This window comes from Mustela nigripes, chromosome 7 (genome assembly GCF_022355385.1).
Source record: "Mustela nigripes isolate SB6536 chromosome 7, MUSNIG.SB6536, whole genome shotgun sequence".
NCBI classification, from domain to species: Eukaryota; Metazoa; Chordata; class Mammalia; order Carnivora; family Mustelidae; genus Mustela; species Mustela nigripes.
The window spans coordinates 40959105-40979960 of record NC_081563.1 but is presented as its reverse complement, the minus strand read 5'-3'; the positions used below and the strand labels follow the sequence as shown (position 1 = coordinate 40979960).

The 20856-nt window shown below is 41.4% G+C and overlaps 1 protein-coding gene across 1 annotated transcript in view; it reads left to right on the top strand.

Moving 5' to 3' along the window:
* DNAH6 (dynein axonemal heavy chain 6) overlaps positions 1-20856 on the top strand; it is a 227255-nt gene that overhangs the window by 190861 nt on the left and 15538 nt on the right. The window contains exons 69-72 of the mRNA XM_059405712.1: positions 7742-7861; positions 8422-8543; positions 16642-16771; positions 19276-19403. Coding sequence (XP_059261695.1) covers positions 7742-7861; positions 8422-8543; positions 16642-16771; positions 19276-19403 — 500 coding nt within the window. The remainder of the gene's footprint in view (positions 1-7741; positions 7862-8421; positions 8544-16641; positions 16772-19275; positions 19404-20856) is intronic.

The window sequence follows — 20856 nt, the reverse complement described above, 5'->3', positions numbered from 1 at the left end:
TTTGTGAAGATAAGACCATGATAAGAATATCATGAGAATATTTACACATAAGAAATGGGCAGGTATTTTCCCAAATACTAACAGCAAAACTTATATCACTTTTGATACATACCAAGTACTATGTTCAGCACTTCCCAAGAATTAGCAGATTTAATCCTCACAACAACCCTATGAGGTAAGGACTGTTATGTCCCTATTTTATACATGAGGAAACTGAGGCACACAGTTTATAAGTGATGGAACCAAGATTGAAATCCAGTCAGTCTAGCCTTGAGAGTCTGTGCTCTTAAATTCAAGAAATCTGAACATTGATTGACTAGTAGAGATCTTTTGATTCAGGTACTTGTGAAAAAGGAAAAGCTATTTCAGGAATTACAATTTTTAGCAAATATTAATTGTGGCCACATGGGACCTCGTGCCGAAAATTAGGTCCAACGTGGAATATGTAGGCCCAAATAATGAAGAAGAAATTATTTGCACTGGGAAGTGGGGAAAGAAGAACACTCTGAAAAGGGGCAGAATGGGAATGGGGGGTTTTCACTGGTGAGTAAGGGAAATGGAGAATAGAGGGTGATCAGGTGAACTTGAGCCTTAGAAGGCAAATAAACCTTGGAAATAGAGGGCAGTGAAACAACACTGAAAATGAATGAGGACCATCCTCAGAATGGACCAAAAGGGGTGGTCTTGGAATCCAGGGGGCTACTTTATACTTCGGCCTCTAGGACTCCACTACTCCAGTGGGGCCAACATTGCTTAACAAAATGGTGATGGTCAATTGACCTTATACTGATGATCAGCTTACTTTCAACAAAGGTAACAGGGCAGCCCAGTGGAGGAAGGATAATTTTTTCAACAAATGGTGCTGGTATCCATCTGCGAAAGGATGAATTTGGATCCGTATCTCATATGATACACAAAAATTAATTCAAAGTGAGTCCTGTGAGAGTTAAATGTAAGAGCTAAAAATATAAAGATCTTAGAAGAAAGCATATAAGTAAATCTTTGTGACTTTAAATTAGTGACTTACTAGATATGACACAATAAACACAAAAAATAAAAAAAAGTCATCAACATTTAAAACGTTTATACTTCAACAAACACCATCAAGAAAGTTAAATGACAAGGCACAGACTGAAGGAAAGTATCTGCAAATCATTATGTCTGATAAGGCACTTGTATACAAAGTATATAAAGAACACTTACAACTTAACAGTGAGAAGAAAAATAATCCAATTTAAAAATGGGCAAAACAATGAATCTTGGAACACTGAAAAAATAAAAAAAATTTTTTAATTAAAAAAATAAAAATGGGCAAAACAGAGCAATCTATACTTTCAATGCCATCCTGATCAAAATATCAGTGGCATTTTTCAAAGTCTGGAACAAACAGTCCTAAAATTTGTATGGAACCAGAAAAGACCCCAAATCATTAAGGAAATGTTGAAGAAGAAAAACAGAGCTAGGGGCATCATGTTGCCTGATTTTAACCTTTATTACAAAGTTGTGATTACCAAGACAGCATGGTATTGGCATAAAGACAGACACATAAACCAATGAAACAGGGTAGAGAGCCCAGATATGAACCCTCAACTCTATGGTCAAATAATCTTTTTTTCTTTTTTAAGGTTTTATTTATTTATTTGACAGAGATCACAAGTGGGCAGAGAGGCAGGCAGAGAGAGAGAGAGGAGGAAGCAGACTCCCCGCTGAGTAGAGAGCCCGATGCGGGGCTCGATCCCAGGACCCTGAGATCACGACCCAGCTGAAGGCAGAGGCTTTAACACACTGAGCCACCCAGGTGCCCCAGTGGTCAAATAATCTTCAACAAAGTAGAAACAAATATCCAGTGGAAAAAAGACAGTCTCTTCAATAAATGGTGCTGAGAAAATTGGACAGCTATGTATAGAAGAATGAAATTGGACTATTCTCTTTCACCATACTCATAACACAGAGATAAACTCAAAATGGATGAGAGAATCTCATCATGAGACAGGAATCCATCAAAATCCTGGCAGTATCCATCAAAATAGGCAATATAACCTCTTCAACATTGGCCACAGCAACTTCTTTCAAGACATGTCTCCAAAGGCAAAACAAAAGCGAAAATGAACTTTTGGGACTTCATCAAGATAAAAAGCTTCTGCATAGCAAAGGAAACAATCAACAAAACAAAGAGGGATCTCACAGAATGGGAGAAGATATTCGCAAATGACACTACAGACAAAGGGTTGATATCCAAGATCTACAAAGAACTTCTCAAACTCGGGGCACCTGGGTGGCTCAGTGGGTTAAAGCCTCTGCCTTCGGCTCAGGTCAAGATTCCAGGGTCCTGGGATTGTGCCCCACATTGGGCTCTCTGCTCAGCAGGGAGCCTGCTTCCTCCCCTCTCTCTCTCTGCCTGCTTCCCTGCCTACTTGTGATCTCTGTCTGTCAAATAAATAAATAAAATCTTAAAAAAAAAAAAAAAGAACTTCTCAAACTCAACACCCAAAAAAGAAATAATCATGTCAAAAAATGGGCAGAAGACATGAACAGACACTTCTCCAATGAAGACATACAAACAGCCAACAGACACATGAAAAAATGTTCATCATCATTGGCCATCAGGGAAATTCAAATCAAAACCACATTGAGATACCACCTTACACCAGTTAGAATGGCAAAGACTAACAAGGCAGGAAACAGCAAATGTTGGAGAAGATGTGGAGAAAGGGGAACCCTCTTAAACTGTTGGTGGGAATGAAAATTGGTGCAGCCACTTTTGGAAAATAGTATGGAGATTCCTTAAAAAATTAAAAATAGAGCTACGCTATGACCCAGCAATTGCACTACTGGGTATTTACCCCAAAGATACAGATGTAGTGAAAAGAAAGGCCATGTGTACCACAGGGTTCATAGCAGCAATGTCCACAATAGCCAAATGGTGGAAATAGCTGAGATGCCCTTCAGCAGATGAATGGATAAAGAAGATGTGGTCCATATCTACAATGGAATATTACTCAGCCATCAAAAAGGATGAATACCCAACTTTTGTACCAACATGGATGGGATTGGAGGAGATTATGCTGAGTGAAATAAGTCAAGCAGAGAAAGTCAATTATCGCATGGTTTCACTTACTTGTGGAACATAGAGATAACATGGAGGACATGAGGAGAAGGAAAGGAAAAGTGAAGTGGGGGCAAATCAGAGGAGACAAACCATGAGAGACTGTGGACTCTGAGAAACAAACTGAGGGTTTTAGAGGGGAGGCAGGTAGGGAGATGGGTAACCTGGTGGTGGATATTAAGGAGGGCATGTATTGCATGGAGCACTGGGTGTGGTGCATAAACAATGAATTTTGGAACACTGCATCAAAAACTAATGATGTATTTTATGGTGACTAACATAACACAATTTTTAAAATGGGTAAAAGATTTGAATAGACATTTCACAAAAGAAGACATATAAATGCCCAATAAGCATGTGAAAAGATGCTCAGTTGAAGGAAATAAAAATTAAAGCCAGAATGAGTTACTACTTTATACTGACTAGGATCACTATAATTAAAAAAATTAAACAACAAATAAAAGAGTAACGAAGTGTTGGCAAGGATGTGGAGAAAGTAGAACCTTTATACATTGTGGGTGTCAATGTAAAATTATGGGGCTACTTTGGAAGATTTTTTAAATAGACTTCCCATATGGCCCAGAAATTCCACTCCTAGGTATATGCCCAGGAAAAAAATGAAAACACATGTTCACACAAAAAACTTTGTACCTGTTTATAACAGCATTACTTCATAATAGCCCCAAAGTGAAAACAACATGAACTTCCATTAGCTGGTAAATAAAAACACAATGTGGCATATCCACACAATGTACTATCCAGCCATTAAAGGAATAAAGTACAGATATGTGCTGCAACATAGGTAAACCTCACACACTCTATGCTAAGTAAAAAAGTCAGGGACAGGGCTGCCTGGTGGCTCAGTTAGTTAAGTAACCTACTCCTGATTTCGCCTCAGGTCCTGATCTCAAGGTCCTGGGATTGAGCCCTGAGCTGGGCTCTGTGCTTGAGCTCCAGCTCCCTGTACCCTCACCCCACTCTCTCTCTCCATCCTTCTCTCTCTCTCTAATAAATAATCTTTTTTTTTAAGTCAGCACAAAATACCACATTGTATGATTCCATTTATATGAAAGTTCCAGAAAAACCAAATGTATACAGACAGAAAGTAGATTTCTGGTTGCATAGAGCAGGGGCAAGAATAGGGAGTGACTGAGAAGGGGCACAAGATTTCTTTTGGGGGATGATACAAATGTTTTATTGTTTTTAAGATTTTTTTAATTATTTATTTGACAAAGAGAGCACAAGTAGAGGGAATAGCAGGCAGAGGGAGAGAGGAAGAACCTGATGTGGGGCTTGATCCCAGGACCCTGGGATCATGACCTCAGCCAAAGGCAAGATGTTTAATGGACTGGGCCACCCAGGCACCCAAAACAATGTTTTAGAATTAGATTGTGGTGACGGTTACGCACAACATCACAGGCTTACTAAATATTACTGAATGATACATGTAAATTTTATGTGGATTTTATGATTTTTAAGTTATAGCTCTTTATTAAAACGTTTTTAAAAACAGGAGAAAAAGGCTGGGTGCTTTATCCATAGGGTGGTATTTTTGGCAGTCATTTATGCATTAATCCAGAAAATACTGCCAAATACTCTACAATAGTTGCTAGAAATGCAAAGATGACATAGACCCTGTCTGCCAAAAACTCATGGTGTGGAGGGTGGAGATAATGCATAAACCCTATGTTAGGATAATAACCAAATCAGAAGTGAATGCACAATGCTGTGGGAATTCAGAAGGAACAACTAACACGACCCTGGGGAATCCAGGAAAGCTCCACTGGGAGCTGAGTGCTGACCAGCTACACTGAGCGAAGTTGGGCTCACTAGGAGAGAAAAGGCAGGAGAGCACACTGGGCTGAGAGAACCGTAACATAAAAGCCCAACGGGCTGAGGTTTGGCCTGATTATAGTACTTGTGAGCAGTTCTGTTGGGCTGGGGCATAGTATGAAGAGGGGATATACATGGAGGGGAGCTTTATAGTCAACAAAATGGGGGAAAAAAATAAAAAAGGTAAGCTGAGGGCACATCCTAAAAGGCCTGTGTGTGTTGTCAATAAATTTTGGTTCTCCTTTGTAATCAATGATTGGCAATCATAGCCCTTTCAGCTGCAAAGAGATACAATAATTTGCAAAGCTATAATAAAAGCAACATGAAGGACTGAACAAGAAGATACAGCAACACCAGTGGGGAGACTAAACAGCAGAGAATAGGGGTACCTCCGTACTCTCAGATAGTTAAGCATCTGCCTTCCACTCAGGTCATGATCCCAGGGTCCTGGGATTGAGCCCCATGTTGGGCTCCCTGCTCAGCGGGGAGTCTGGTTCTTCCTCTCCCTTTGCTTCTCCCGCTGCTTGTACGCTTTCTCTCTCTCTCTCCTCTCTCTCTCACAAATGAATAAATAAAATCTTTTTTTAAGATTTTATATATTTGATAGAAAGACACAGCGAGAGAGGGAACACAGGCAGGGCGAGTGGGAGAGAGAGAAGCAGGCTTCCCACTGAGCAGGGAACCCAATGTGGGACTTGATCCCAGGACCCTGGGATCATGACCTGAGCCGAAGGCAGACGCTTAACAACTGAGCCACCCAGACACCCCTAAAATCTTAAAAACAAAACAAAATAAAAAACCCCATAAATATAAACAGGAGAAAATAAAGAAATACTGAGGAGGCTTTAAATCTGAGAGGGATTTGGGGGTGGGGGAAGTCTTAAAATTTTATAGCATAAAGTATAGCAATACGTAAGTCCAAGAGACAGATCTGAGCTCAAAAGCATGCAAGGACAAAGCCAAATCCAAGGCTATCCCTCAGCCAGCCCCTGTGGGTTGGAGAGGAAGAGAAGGAGGAAGCTACCACCCTGGGATCTACAACAAGACCCTCAGGGACTGTGATGCTTGGGCCAGGAAAGGTGATGGACATTTATGATGGACACTTCCTCCTCAAGTCCCTCTTCTGGGAAGACCAAACCCAGAAGACTACTTCCTAAAATTGAGCCCCAAAGTGAGTCATCTACTCTGAGTCTAATTACTTATTCAGTTTGATCCAAGAAAAGGAAAAAACTCAGTCTGGATGGAGAAGCACAAAGTCTTATGATTTGTAAGGAAAATATTTCTGTGCTCCTTCTCAAAATGTAGATTGTCCTTTGTGACTTAAAAAAAAAATACTTTAGGGCAACCCTTTCCTCTCACCACCTACCAACTATAGAAGTCTTCATTTTCCTGGCCACCCTCCTTTTCCAGACACCATCATGCAACTGGAGAAACTTGAGCTTACATTCCCATCCAGCCCCAAGGATCCAAGAGGAGCTTTGACTTAGGCCCAGACCTGATGGACCCACTACAAAGATGTAACTGAACTTTGTGTTCCAAGATTTTCTAGAAGGTGACTGAAGACTATACCCAAGAAAATACAACAGCATCTCTTTCTTTCCTCTTAGAATTGCTAATACAGAGACTTAGCTACTTGACCATTAGCATAACACCTATTCTACCTCTACTCCCCTCCCTCTGAGTGGCTGACCCAACATGACAGACCAACAGTGCTTCAACAGGAGAGGAAAGATAAGTGTCCCTATAAGAAGTGCATGTAAAGACATTGCTCCCTTAGAATAAATAAATTATTGAGATTCCAAAGACTGAAATAACTTTCAACCAACCATCTGAGCTTGAAAGAGAATGAAAAACATTTCCTCCTGACATAATGGAAGTTATAGAGATGAGAGTGGATGAACAGTCAGAGGATTCAGAAGTTGACAATGTCAGGACCATGGGTCAAATCCTTCTGGGAGCACTACAGTGATAAATAACAAAATGTAGCAATGGATCTGGAGTTTTCCCAAGGTGTTATATCAGCAATAGATATTATTCCAATGCAGAATAGATATCATTCCTACTTATAGTTTTGGGATGACAGTGGAGTATGTTGAAAGTAGCTTATCTATGAAAAAAGAGATGGATACTAAAAAGTTTTAATTCCCCACAACATCATTTCTGTGAGGCAAGTTGTCTCTTTTGCCTTGGACCTATCTTTCCTTCCTAGCTTAACTTTAATAATTCTAAAGTATGTATACAGTTTGAATGTCCTGTTGTAAATGTTTTGGTTCCATTTATTTACTGGCCTCCAAAAGAAGCAGTGTTGCCTAGGAATTGTATATGTTTTAGAATACTGTGATCGATGCTAGAGGAGCTAGAGACCCAACATCAGTATTTTGCAGCAAAAGAAGAAGAGGAGGAAGATGAGGTAGAGGAGAAAGAAAAAGAAGGAGGAGGAGGAGAGCAGGAAGAAGAGGGGGACAAAGAGGAAGAGGAAGGAGGAGGAGAGGAAGGAAGGGAGGGAGGGAGGGAGGAAGGAAAGAAGGAGAGAAGAAAAGAAAAAAGAAAAGAAAAAGAAATATGTAAATATATCTCAGTGGCTTTGGTTCTGGTTATTTGGGGAAAGCAAAATAATTAGGGTAGGGTACATATACTAGGTTTTTCCCCTGCCTTTTATTCTCTTTTTAGGGAGTAGTGGAAAGAAACTCTGATATGCTTTTTACTTTCAGTTCCAAATAAATATGTATGTAAATAAATCTATTGGGATTTGGGTATGCATATCACTAAAAAATATGTTTTAAAATGCAAACTCCTTTTCAGGTGAAATTACATATGGTGGTAGAGTTACAGACACCTGGGATCAAAGATGTCTTCGTACAATCTTAAAAAGGTTCTTTTCTCCTGAAACATTAGAAGAGGATTATAAATATTCAGAATCAGGTAAATGACTTTTCAATAATCTGCAAAGGACATTTTCCAAGAAGTCATTTGTGGTATCTCTCAGTTTTCCATCTAGGAGTTCTTGGTGTCCAGCCATCACAGCCCAGTCCCCATGTGTGCCTGCCTCAGCCCCATGCTTGACCACCTCCAAAACTGGTTAGGCAGTTAAAGTACAAAAATATCTTTTATGCAATAACCACTTGGAGGGAGTCCTTCTAAAATGGGTCATACTCAGTCTAAATGTGTTTTCAAAGTTCTATAAATTTGGAACCCTTGCCAATGTGTGGCTTTCAGCAACACACCCTAGACTCCCAGAATCTTGAGAAGTTCTAAGAAGACACCCTGAAAGAGTAAGAGACTGACCACAGGCTCGAGGCCTCAAGAAAAGGGAAAGAGACCAGGCATAGTAACGAAGGCAAAGAGAGTGGAGAAAACAATTCCCTTTTCTGTGGAAGACCCTTGATTATAGCCACCATCTGAACAGGCAGAGAGGACTAAATTTGATAGTACAAAGCTGATCTATTTGCAATATGTTTGCCTTCTGTGTTTGCAATAAACAGGCATCTATTTCGCACCCTTGGCTGACAGCCTACAAGAGTTTAAAGACTACATTGAAAATCTGCCTTTGATGGATGACCCAGAAATATTTGGAATGCATGAAAATGCCAACCTAGTGTTCCAGGTATGTGGCTTTTAAACTAAAATACATTTGCATACTGTGTATGTAAACTTGAAACATCAATAATCATCTCACTAGTTCCATAAATTATTATATAATTAAATGAGAAAAGTAAATGTTTCACCTCAATTTCAGCATTCGATTCCAATTTAGCCTGCTCCCTCTGGATCCCTCACAGCACCCTAATATCACCATGCACTTTTCCCTGTCCAAAGCCATGAAATAAGGTCCGTCCCTTAGGACCTGCAATACTGGAAAGGTTGGAGACTAGGTTTGACTCACAAGGCTGAAGGGAATCATCTTCCTTTTCAACTTAAATTTTTCCCATACAAGTGTTAGAGAGGGAGATCTACCTAGATATCAATGAATCCACAAGAAACAATAGTAGTACTTCCAGAAAAAAAAAAAAGACCCAGGTGGTCAGTGCTCTGCCACCCTATGTCATGGTTCTCTGCCATCAAAAATTGCTTTTCTGGGGGACACCTGGGTGGCTCAGTTGGTTAAGCAGCTGCCTTCGGCTCAGGTCATGATCCCAGCGTCCTGGGATCGAGTCCCACATCGGGCTCCTTGCTCCACAGGGAGTCTGCTTCTCCCTCTGACTCTGCCTTCCACTCTGTCTGCCTGTGCTTGCTCTCGCTCTCCCTCTGAAAAATAAATAAATAAAATCTTTTAAAAAAAAAAATGCTTTTCTGGGAGGAGTAGGAGACTGAAATATCATAAGGTCCCAGGAGTTTAGCTAGATAGTTATCAAACCATTCTGAACACCTACAAACTCAACAGGAGATAGAAGAGAAAAAGAGCAGCAATTCTAAGAACAGAAAATCGACAACATTCCGGAAGGTAGGACATGGGGAGATGTGAATCCGATGCAACTGGAAGATAGACCATGGAGGGAGGAGCCAGCTCCTGGCAAGTGGTAGAGCAGCAGAACACAAAATCAGAACTTTCAGAAGTCTGCTCCACTGGGGGATGTCTCTCCAGAGCGTAAGCAGCAGATGGAACCCTCCCAGGGATTTCTCAGGACCTGTGGGGACACAAAAATACCAGGGATGCCTGAGGGTGGCAGAGCTCCCAGGTATCTGGGGAAGCCAGCTACAGAGACAGAGCTGAGGAGTGAGCTCTCAGCTCAGGGTTACCTTAAACTGTGATCTGAGCCACAGCCAGGCCACTGCTCTTCAAGCAGGGACCACACAAGTGGCAGATCTGGAGAGACCTCCTCCTTCCTCTTCTGAGGAGATCTCCTCCTTCCTCCTCCAGGAGGAGTGGTGCAAGAGGACACTGCAGAATCTGCTGGGTTTGGAGACTCTAAACAGGGCTATGCACCACAGATAGAAATGCTTGGTCACAGGCAGGTGAGCTCAGAGTGCAGCCAGAGACCAGGGAGACAGGAGGGATTGACTGCTTTTCTCTGAGGGTGCATTGAAAAGCGGGACCCTGATCTCTCAGCTCCTATGGGCTGGTGGGAGACTGGAAGGTCACCATTCTCATTTTTGTCCTCCAAAGCTGTACAGAAAGCATTCAGGGAACAAAAGCTACAGAGAGCAAACTGAGCAAAGAGAGAGAGCCTAGAAGTAACAGACCAGAAAGGAACAGAGACAATAGACAGTAATAGTCACCTTACAAGCAATACAATGGTACTAAATTCATATTTTTCAGTAGTTACCCTGAATATAAATGGGCTAACTGCCCCAATCATAAAACAAGGGATATCAGTATGGATAAAAAAACAAACAAAAAAAACACAACAACAACAAAAAAAACAAGACCCATCAATATGTGTCTGCAAGAAACTTATTTTAGACCCAAAGACACCTCCAGATGTAAAGTGAGGGGGTGAAAAACAATTTACCATGCCAATGGACATCAAAAGAAAGCTGGGGTGGCAGCCCTTATATCAGATAAATTATATTTTACACCAAAGACTATAATAAGATATGAGGAAGGACACTATATCATACTTAAAGAGTCTGTCCAACAAGAAACTCTAACAATTTTAAATATCTATGTCCCTAACATAGAGCAGCCAATTATGTAAACCAATTAATAACAAAATCAAAGGAACACATCGATAGTAATACAATAATAGTAAGGGATTTTAATACCCCCCCTTATTGAAATGGACAGGTCATCTAAGCAAAGGAGCAACAAGAAATAAAGGCTTTAAATGACACACTGGACCAGAGGGACATCACAGATATATATTCAGAACATTTCATCCCAAAACAACAGAATACACATTCTTCTCTAGTGCACATGGAACATTCTCCAGAACAGATCACATCCTGGGTCACAAATCAGGTCTCAACCAATATAAAAGATCACTATCATTCCCTGCATATTTTCAAACCACAATGCTTTGAAACTAGAACTCAACCACAAGAGAAAATTTGGGGGGCGCCTGGGTGGCTCAGTGGGTTAGAGCCTCTGCCTTCGGCTCAGGTCATGATCCCAGGGTCCTGGGATCGAGCCACGCATTGGGCTCTCTGCTCAGCAGGGAGCCTGCTTCCTCCTCTCTCTCTCTCTCTGACTGCCTCTCTGCCTACTTGTGATCTCTGTCTGTCAAATAAATAAATAAAATCTTAAAAAAAAAAGAGAGAGAAAATTTGGAAAGTACTCAAATACATGGAGGCTAAGGAGCATCATACTAAAGAATGAATGGGTCAACCAGGAAATTAAAGAAGAATTTTTAAAAATTCATGGAAACAAATCAAAACGAGAACACAACTGTTCAAAATCTTTGGGACACAGCAAAGGTGGTTCTGAGAGGAATATATATAGTGGTACAAGCCTTTCTCAAGAAACAAGAAAGGTCTCAAATACACAACCTAACCTGACACCTAAAGGAGCTGGAGAAAGAACAAAGAAACCCTAAACCCAGCAGAAAAAGAGAAATAATAAAGATCAGAGCAGAAATCAATGAAATAGAAACCAAAAGAACAGTAAAACAAATCATTGAAACTAGGAGCTGGTTCTTTGAAAGAATTAATAAGATTGATAAACCCCTAGCCAGATTTGTCAAAATGAAAAGAGAAAGGACCCAAATTAATAAAAGCATGAATGAAAGAGGAGAGATCACAACCAACGCCAAAGAAATACAAACAATTATAAGAACATATTATGAGCAATTATACACCAGCAAATTTCACAATCTGGAAGAAATGGATGCATTCCTAGAGACATATAAACTACCAATACTGAACCAGGAAGGAGTAGAAAACCTGAACAGACCCATAACCAGTAAGGAGATTGAAGCAGTCTCAAAAATCTCTCAAAAAACAAGAGTCCAGAGCCAGACAGCATTCCGGGGGAATTCTACCAGACATTTAAAGAAGACTTAATACCTATTCTCTTGAAACTGTTCCAAGACATAGAAATGGAAGGAAAAGTTCCAAACTTATTTTATGAGGCCAGCATTACCTTGATCCCAAAACCAGACAAAGACCCCATCAAAAAGGAGAATTACAGACTAATATCCTTAATGAACATGGATGAAAAAATTCTCACCAAAATACTAGCCAATAGGATACAACAGTACCTTAAGAGGATTATTCACCACCACCAAATGGGATTTATTCCTGGGCTGCAAGTTTGCTTCAACATCCACATCAATCAGTGTGATACAATACATTAATGAAAGAAAGAACTATATGATACTCTCAATAGATGCTGAAAAAAGCATTTGACAAAGTACAACATCCCTTCTTGATCAAAACTCTTCACAGTGTAGAGATCCAACATACTTCAATATCATCAAAGCCTTCTATGAAAAACCCACAGTGAATATCATTCTCAATGGGGAGAAACTAAAAGCTTTTTCCCTAAGGTCAGAAACATGGCAGGGCTGTCCACTATCACCACTGCTCTTCAACATAGTACTAGAAGACCTAGACTCAGCTATCAGACAACAAAAAGAAATAAAAGGCATCTGAATTGGCAAAGAAGAAGTCAAACTCCCAATCTTTGCAGATGATATGATACTTTGTGTGGAAAATCTGAAAACGTCTGCTCCAAAACTGCTAGAACTCATACAAGAATTCAGTAAAGTGTCAGGATATAAAATCAATGCACAGAAATCAGTTGCATTTCTGTATACCAACAGCAAGGCAGAAGAAAGAGAAATTAAGGACTCGATTCCATTTACAATTGCACCCAAAACCATAAGATACCTAGGAATAAACCTAACCAAAGAAGCAAAGAATCTGTACTCAGAAAAAGAAAATTAAGGATGACACAAAGAAATGGAAAAACATCCCATGCTCATGGACTGGAAGAACAAATATTGTGAAAACATCTATGCTACCTAAAGCAATCTACACCTTTAATGCAATCCCTATCAAAATACCTATTTTTTTCAAAGACATGGAACAAATAACACTAAAACTTATAAGGAACCAGAAAAGACCCTGAATAGCCAGAGGAATGTTGAAAAAGAAAACCAAAGTTGGCGGCATCACAATTCCAGACTTTAAGCCCTATTACAAAGCTGTCATCATCAAGACAGTATGGCACTGGCACAAAAACAGACACACAGATCCAAGAACAGAATAGAGAGCTGAGAAATAGACCCCCTACTCTATGGTCAACTAATCTTCGACAAAATTGCAAAGAATGTCCCATGTTATAAAGACAGCCTCTTCAACAAATGGTGTTGGGAAAATTGGACAGCCACATGCAGAAGAATGAAACTGGACTATATCCTTATACCACACACAAAAATAGACTCAAAATGGATGAAAGACCTCAATGTGAGACAGGAATTCATCAAAATCCTTGAGGAGAACAGAGACAGTAACCTCTTTGACCTCAGCCACAGCAACTTCTTCCTAGAAACATCACCAAAGGCAAGGGAAGCCATGGCAAACATGAACTATTAGGATTTCATCAAGATCAAAAGCTTTTGCATAGCAAAGGAAACAGTCAACAAAACCAAAAGACAACTGATAGAATGGAAGAAGATATTTGCAAGTGACAAATCAGATAAAGCGCTAGTATCCAAAATCTATAGGAACTTCTGAAACTTTACACACAAAGTACAAAGAATCCAAACAAAAAACAGGCAGAAGACATGAATAGACATTTCTGCAGAGAAGACATCCAAATGGCCAATAGACACGTGAAAAAGTGCTCCACATCACTAAGCATCAGGGAAATACAAATCAAAACCACAGTGAGATACCACCTCACACCAGTCAGAATGGTTAAAATTAACCAGTCAGGAAAGGACAGATGTTAGCAAGGATGCAGATAAGGGGAACACTCCTACACTGTTGGTGGGAATGCAAGCTGGTGCAGCCACTCTGGAAAACAGTATGGAGGTTCCTCAAAAAGTTGAAAATAGAGCTACCCTATGACTCAGCAATCCCACTACTGGGTATTTACCCTAAGGATACAAATGTAGGGATCCAGAGGGGCTCGTGCAACCAAATGTTTTATAGCAGCAAGTTCCACAATAGCCAAACTACGGAAAGAACCTAGATGTCCATCAACAGATGAATGGATAAAGATGTGGTATATATACACAATGGAATACTATGCAGCCATCAAAAAGACCGAAATCTTGCCACTTGCAAAAACGTGGATGGAACTAGAGGGTATTATGCTTAGCAAAATAAGTCAATCAGAGAAAGACAATTATCATATGATCTCCCTGATATGAGGAATTTGAGAGGCAAGGCAGGGGGTCGTCGGGGGAAGGAGGGGGAGATGAAACAAGATAGTATCAGGAAGGAGACAAACTATAAGAGACTCTTAATCTCATGAAACAAACTGAAGGTTGCTAGGGGGTAGGAGGGTAGGGATAGGGTGGTTGGGTTATGGACACTGGGGAGGGTATGTGCTATGGTGAGTGCTGTGAAATGTGTTAAGGCTGGGGATGCACAGACCTGTACCCCTGGGGCAAATAATACATTGTATATTAATTAAAAATTTGCTTTGCTATTTAGTGAGGAGTAAGAATAATATCTTGTTTTTCATTATTCTACTTTCAGGAAGAAAAGGAGGTGGCCAAACCAAGTGTTAATATTCATTCATATCTGACTGTTTGTTCTATAGGGGGTGGGGCATGGAGCAAGGGGTGAAGGAAGGGAAAGGGGAGTATAGATACAGTAAGACTTGCTGCATCCTGTGAGAAATATGGCACTGTCAAAAGAAGTAGCACTCTTAGCAGTGTGTACCTAGGAGTGTAGTTTTGTGTTTTCCGTTTGTTAACTATGATGTGAGCTCCATGGTATGTTTTTATGTCTAGCCTCCCTTTCTCCATTTTTCTGGTAGAGTATATGCCCTACTCCCAATCTCTTCCTTTTGGAATTACAGCCCCTTCCTCATTCCATGAAATTTTGGTAAGACCCCCTTACCTTCAGAGATGGGCCAGTGACTCAGCCCTGGCCAAAGGCAGCAAGCACTCCATCACCTAGCCACTGGAATTGGTCCAAGGAACAGTTACACAGTGCATGTTAGGTGAATGAGAATTCTTCCTTAAGCTTTAGTATATAGAGAAGCTAGGATTGGAGGAGGAATTTCTCTTTCCTTTGGAGTGACTGGTTAAGATACTGTATGTCTGTAGCTGTCTGTGGCCTTATCACTGACACTCAACCCATTCCCCCAACCACTTGGAAGAAGTGCATCTGCCATAGGAAAGAAAGAAACAACCAAGCATGTACTGGAGAGAAAACATTAGATCCATTCATCCCGAGACCCATGTGACTTATGTTCTCTTCTTCCCAGTATATGAGCCAACAGATTTCTTTTCTTTGATTAGCTGGTTTGAGTTAGCTAATTCTGCCTGCCATCAACAGAGTCTTTACATTAAAGATATGATTCCTTCCTCACTCCAGCAAACTATACTTACAGAGATGCTTATTAGAAACTCGTAAAGAAAAGTGGACCTTGACCTGTGCACATTAGTTGGAGGAAAAAGGCAGAAGTTGCCTCCTAAGACAATAATGGATATTAGTCAAGGGCCATCTGTATAGACTGTCTGTGCACAAACATCTATTATCACTTTTTTCATTAGAGGCTGAATAAATGGAGAGAAAAAAAACACAGAGGCTGAGTAAATAGGGGAGAAAAACATACTGAAGGATAAAGGATAGGAAACATCATCTGCCTGTAGAAAGAAAAAGCCAGAATCTGAGAACAGGCTGACATGTAAATACAGAGGATGCCATGAGATGCATAAGAATAAAAACTGTCAAGGAAACTAAAAATACCACTGCAGAATTAAGAACTACTCTGGAGACTTATAGACCTGGACTGGTATATAGATTATCACACGTGTGATATAGAGGACAATAAACTTTCCAGAATGGAGACTAAAACGTCCAAAAATAGGGGTGCCTGGGTGGCTGAGACCACTAAGTGTCTGCCTTTGGCTCAGGTCATGACCCCTGGGTCCTGGGATCGAGCCCTGCATGGGGCTCCCTGGTCAGCAGCAGCATCATTCACAATAGCTGAGCCGTGGAAGCAATCCAAGTGTCCATTGACAGGTGATAAGCAAAAAAATGATATATACATACAATGGAGTATTGTTCAGCCTTAAAAAGGAAGGGAAATCTGCAATATGCTACAACATGGGTGAAACTTGAAGACACAACACTAAGTGAAATAAGCCAGTCACATAAAGACAAGCACAATATAATGCTATTTATATGAGGTATTTTAAGTAGTCAAAATTCTAAAAACAGAAAGGAAAATGGTATTTGCCAAGGGCTGGGGAAAGGGAGGAATGAGGAGTTAGTTAAATGGGTAAGGGGTATCAGTTTTAAGAGATGAGAAGAATTATGGAGTTGGATGATGGTGATGGTTGCACAATATAATTAATGTATTTAATTCCACTGAGCTGTATAGTTAGACAGTTTTTGAAGAATCAAATTGTACATGGATTTTTGACTGTTTGATCGAGAGGGGCAATGCCCCTTACCCCAACATTGTTCAAAGGTCACCTGTACTGTGCCTTTCCATTGAGCACATTTTACCAATCCTATCTTCAACATAAAAATTTCCCTTTTTTGACAGTTGCCATTATTTCTATAAGTAAACTGTGCTGCAAATTATTTTCTGAGAATTTGAGTCTTCACCATTCTGTCTCTTCCCACCTTTATAGTACAAAGAGACCAACACTTTAATCAACACCATACTTGAGGTCCAGCCAAGGTCATCTTCTGGTGGAGAGGGAAAAAGCAATGATGAAATTGTCCAAGAACTTGTTGCTTCAGTCCAGACCAGAGTTCCAGGTAATAAATTATCCCTGGCATCTGTATATCATGGGACTTTTAGTAATAAACTCAAAAAGCTGAGTGATGAGCAGGTATCCAAATCTGCTTTATTACACATAATTTTCTTTATGTAGAGAGCACTTCTGACCTGGAGCTCTCCATGGAAGCCTTGAGCATCTCAACAAGCCAACTGCCAGAAGCATTAGGAGCAAGTTGGTTTCTAAGCCTATGAAAGTTAACTAGCCTTTTTTCTGAGCTTCCTTGTACCTCTAGACCTGTCCTCGCCAAGACAGAACCCACTAGCCACATGTGGCTATTTAAACTTAAATATAAATAAGTAAAATTTAAAATTCATTTCCTCAGCTGCACCAGCCACATTTTGAGTGCTACCATATCAGACAACACAGAAGACATTTCCATTATTGTAAAGGGTTCCATTAGACAGCTCTGCTCTAGAATCTGTGTCATTTTTTTCTAGATTCAAGAGAAATGGCTAAATTATTATTACCTTGCTTTCTGGTGAGTTAAGGAATCTTGCCAAATGATCAGCAATCTACTCTCACACTTTTCTTAGAATGACTAAAGATTTACACTTCCCAGTCTGGTGTAAAAGTAAACTGTGTTTCTCTCTCTACTCACAACACTCTTGACATAAAATGTGTGGGCTTCAATTCTCCAACTCTCTGGACACCAACTGGGTATCCTACAATCCAATTTTGACACTAACCAGAGTTAGTGCAGACCCCACAGGTTAAGGGCTCAACCCCATAAGACTGTCCTCCACTTTAGATGCCAATCTCAAGTTCCAAGTTGTGACCTATACTTCTGACTAACTGGCAATAATTTGGGGGTTCCTACAACCCTTTCTTAGGTTTATAATTTGCTAGAATGGCCCACAGAACTCAATAAAACACATTTACCAGTTTATTATATAAAAAAGGTACAGATAAACAACCACAAAAAGAGGTACATAGGCCACGATCTAGAAGAGTCTCAAGAGCAGGAGCTTCCATGGAGTCAAGGTACACCACCCTCCTACTACACAGCTCTCCAAACCCCTTCAGTAAGGGTCTTTATGGATGCTTCATTATTAGGCAAATAGACTAAGTCATTAGCCACTAGTGATTGATTCAACTTCTAGCCCTTCTCTTCTCCAAGAGGTCAGAGGAGAAAGCTGAAAGTTCTAAAAGTCTAATCGCATGGTTGATTCCCCTGACAACGAGCCCTCCACCCTTCAAGGCTTTCCAAAGCCACATCCTTAACAAAGACTCTCCTTTCACCTTTAACACTCAAAAGCTATTTCAGAGCCAGGGTCAAAGCCAAATATAAAAAATGATGCTCCTATCACTCCTTTTACTTAGGAAGTTACAAGGTTTGGGGGGCTCTAGCCAGGAGGAACCAGGGACAAAGGCCAAAATAGATATTTATTATATCTATTATATCACTGTACCACAACAGAGTCTTGCCAATCCTCCTAAGACTCCCCCACCCCCAGAAGAAAAGGCCTGTGTGAACTCAGAAGACAGTCATCTCCCAAAACAGGCCCTCAACAGAATGCCTCCTGAGCAGAGGGTTCTGTTGGTGGTGAAGCAAACTGAGTCAGTTAGTTTAGGAGGGGATTTTAAGCAAACAGAAGATGGAGGGCTGGGTGGAAAAGGGAGGCATTGGCAGATGGCTAGCTGGAAGGCCATGTACTTGGTTCAGAGAGTTCTACTGACACCTAGGAGAGTTTTCTCTCTTAGCTTAATAATATTTTCAGTGTGAAATAAATATGCCATCTGCTAAGGCAAAGGGGACAGGGATGTGACTATTCAGTAAGAGAACTGAGGGTTTGGGATAGCCTCTCAGGGGCTGATAGGGGACTGGGATGTGTAAGCACAGCACTGCAGATGACCCAAGACTAGAATGATCTGCACCACTGTGTGAATGTTCTAGAGCAGTGAAAATGCAAATTCAGAAGGAATTCGGTATGTGGACTTCAGAGCCACTCACTTACTAACACTTTACTCAGACATGCAGGCAAAATGCTGGGCTTTCATTTTTGTACAGCTTCTGTAAGCCTCCATTTGCTAGACTGTAGGGAAAACAAAGAGCAAAACTTTCAAAACTTTCCACCCAGCCTGAGCTACAGGCCTAAAAACTGAGTCCGTCCCTTTGAACAGTGCTCAGGAACAAGAGAGATGCTGCATCTGCCTCTTCCCTCGCTCCCCACCCCCAGCCACCCCCTCGTCTCCGAGAGGCAATGCCTGTGCGCAGGGAAGAGGGAGGCTTACATACACCTGGCAGAGAAAACGCAGGGTTCCTGGCTCCTCTGGTCCCAGGGATGGCCCTTACCTACCAGGTAGCTGCTGGTCCTGCCGGCATTTGCCACTGAGGTCTGTGCGCGGCCGGACTCCCACTCAGTCGAGGCCCGCTGCAGAAGTCGGCTTTGTAAGAGTTAAGCTAAGCGCATGACAAGGGCAGTGCTATGAGGACCACAGTCCATGATGATCAGTCTGAGGAATCAGCTGTGTGTGTTTCAGAAACACTAGAAATGGAGAGTGCGTTGGAGAGCCTTTTCGTCAGGGATCCTCAAGGACGCCTTAACTCCCTGACTACGGTGCTCGGACAAGAAGTGGACCGCTTTAACAAGCTACTGAAGCTGATACACGTATGAGCGCTCCCTGCCGGCACTGCCTGCGGGCAACAAAGCTTTCTAGAAAACTGTAGACTCATAAGAGTCCTCCGTTTCCACCACCTCAGCATTTCCATTTGGATTTGCTAACAACTCTCCAAACACTAAAATGGAATCGGCCCCCATCCAAGGAATCCGTTGCCCTTCTCTGATAAGGCCTCCCTCAGTCTGTGACATTGCAGATCCCAGTGTCCCCATTATCCTAACTTACATCCCTGAAGTGAGCGTTCACTCAGACATTTGATCAAGGACTGAAGCACTGAATTATGAGAGATTCAGCGTGTGTTCCTGACGTCCGGTTTGCATGTAATAACACAGTCTTTATGACAACTATAAAAACCAGAGTTTCTCCAAGTTGGGCCACAAAATGCCCACGTTAGAATCTGCTATGCAACATATTTGAAATGCAGGTTCCCCGATCCCACTCCAGACCTACTGAGTTAGAATTCCCTGAGAAATTTTAAATAACCTCCTCCACCCCCAGATGATTTCACTGCCACTAAAATTTGAGGACAACTATTTGGACCTTTGCCTTATGCTCCAGAATACTTTCTGGATGGCCTTGGATTTATAATGATGGCCGAAGGCCTCCCTGGTTTCTCTGTGTGTAACTTTGATAAGGGAAGCACAAAAGCTATTAGAGACCAAATACAGAGCATTCACTGGGTAAGTTTTGCTGCCCAGCAAGACCCAAATACTTAGCACAAAGTCAAGGCTTGGTGATAAGATTGGGAAAGACAACTGGGGTAAGTCTTTTAAAGCCAAAGACTCTCTCCTATTAGAAAAACAGTCTCCCAGTGTTACTAGTTGGCAGGTAATACTTCGGCTTGTGGGTTAGAGGGGTACGGGTCAGCTGAACGTGCAAAACCCTCACCTTGGGACTGTGGCTCTTGTCAGCTCTACACCAGTGTCACAGGCCGGGGGGCCAGCCCAGCCCTTAACGCCTTGTACACGGAAAGAGCCAGGCTAGAGACTAAGCTGCTAGGATAAAGACCTCTAAATACAATGACCAAAAGAAGATAAAAATTCACTTCCCTCTCAGCTAACAGCCCAGAGGAAGCCCTATGGGGGCAGGGAGTCCATGTTGCTCTGTGAGCTCATCTAGGGACCCCAGCTGGAGGGTTGGCTCTTCCAGCCTCAACAGCTGGTGCTGAAGAGGGGCTCCTAAGTTATGTGATGGTGGAGGGACAGGCTGGTGTGTCAGGAAGACTTTTTGGAGGAAGCGACATTTGCATTTGTCCGTCTTCAAGTAGGTGAAAGGTCATGATGTAGAGGAGGCAAGACATGAGCAGCATGTCCGTCCTCTGAACAAGAGTCCTCCCTTCCTTTTAGCTGCACACAGCAATCCAATATGGAGACTACACTGCCCACCCACCACCCTTGAAGCTGGGGCACAGCCATGTGACCAAATTTTGGCTAATGGGGTGCA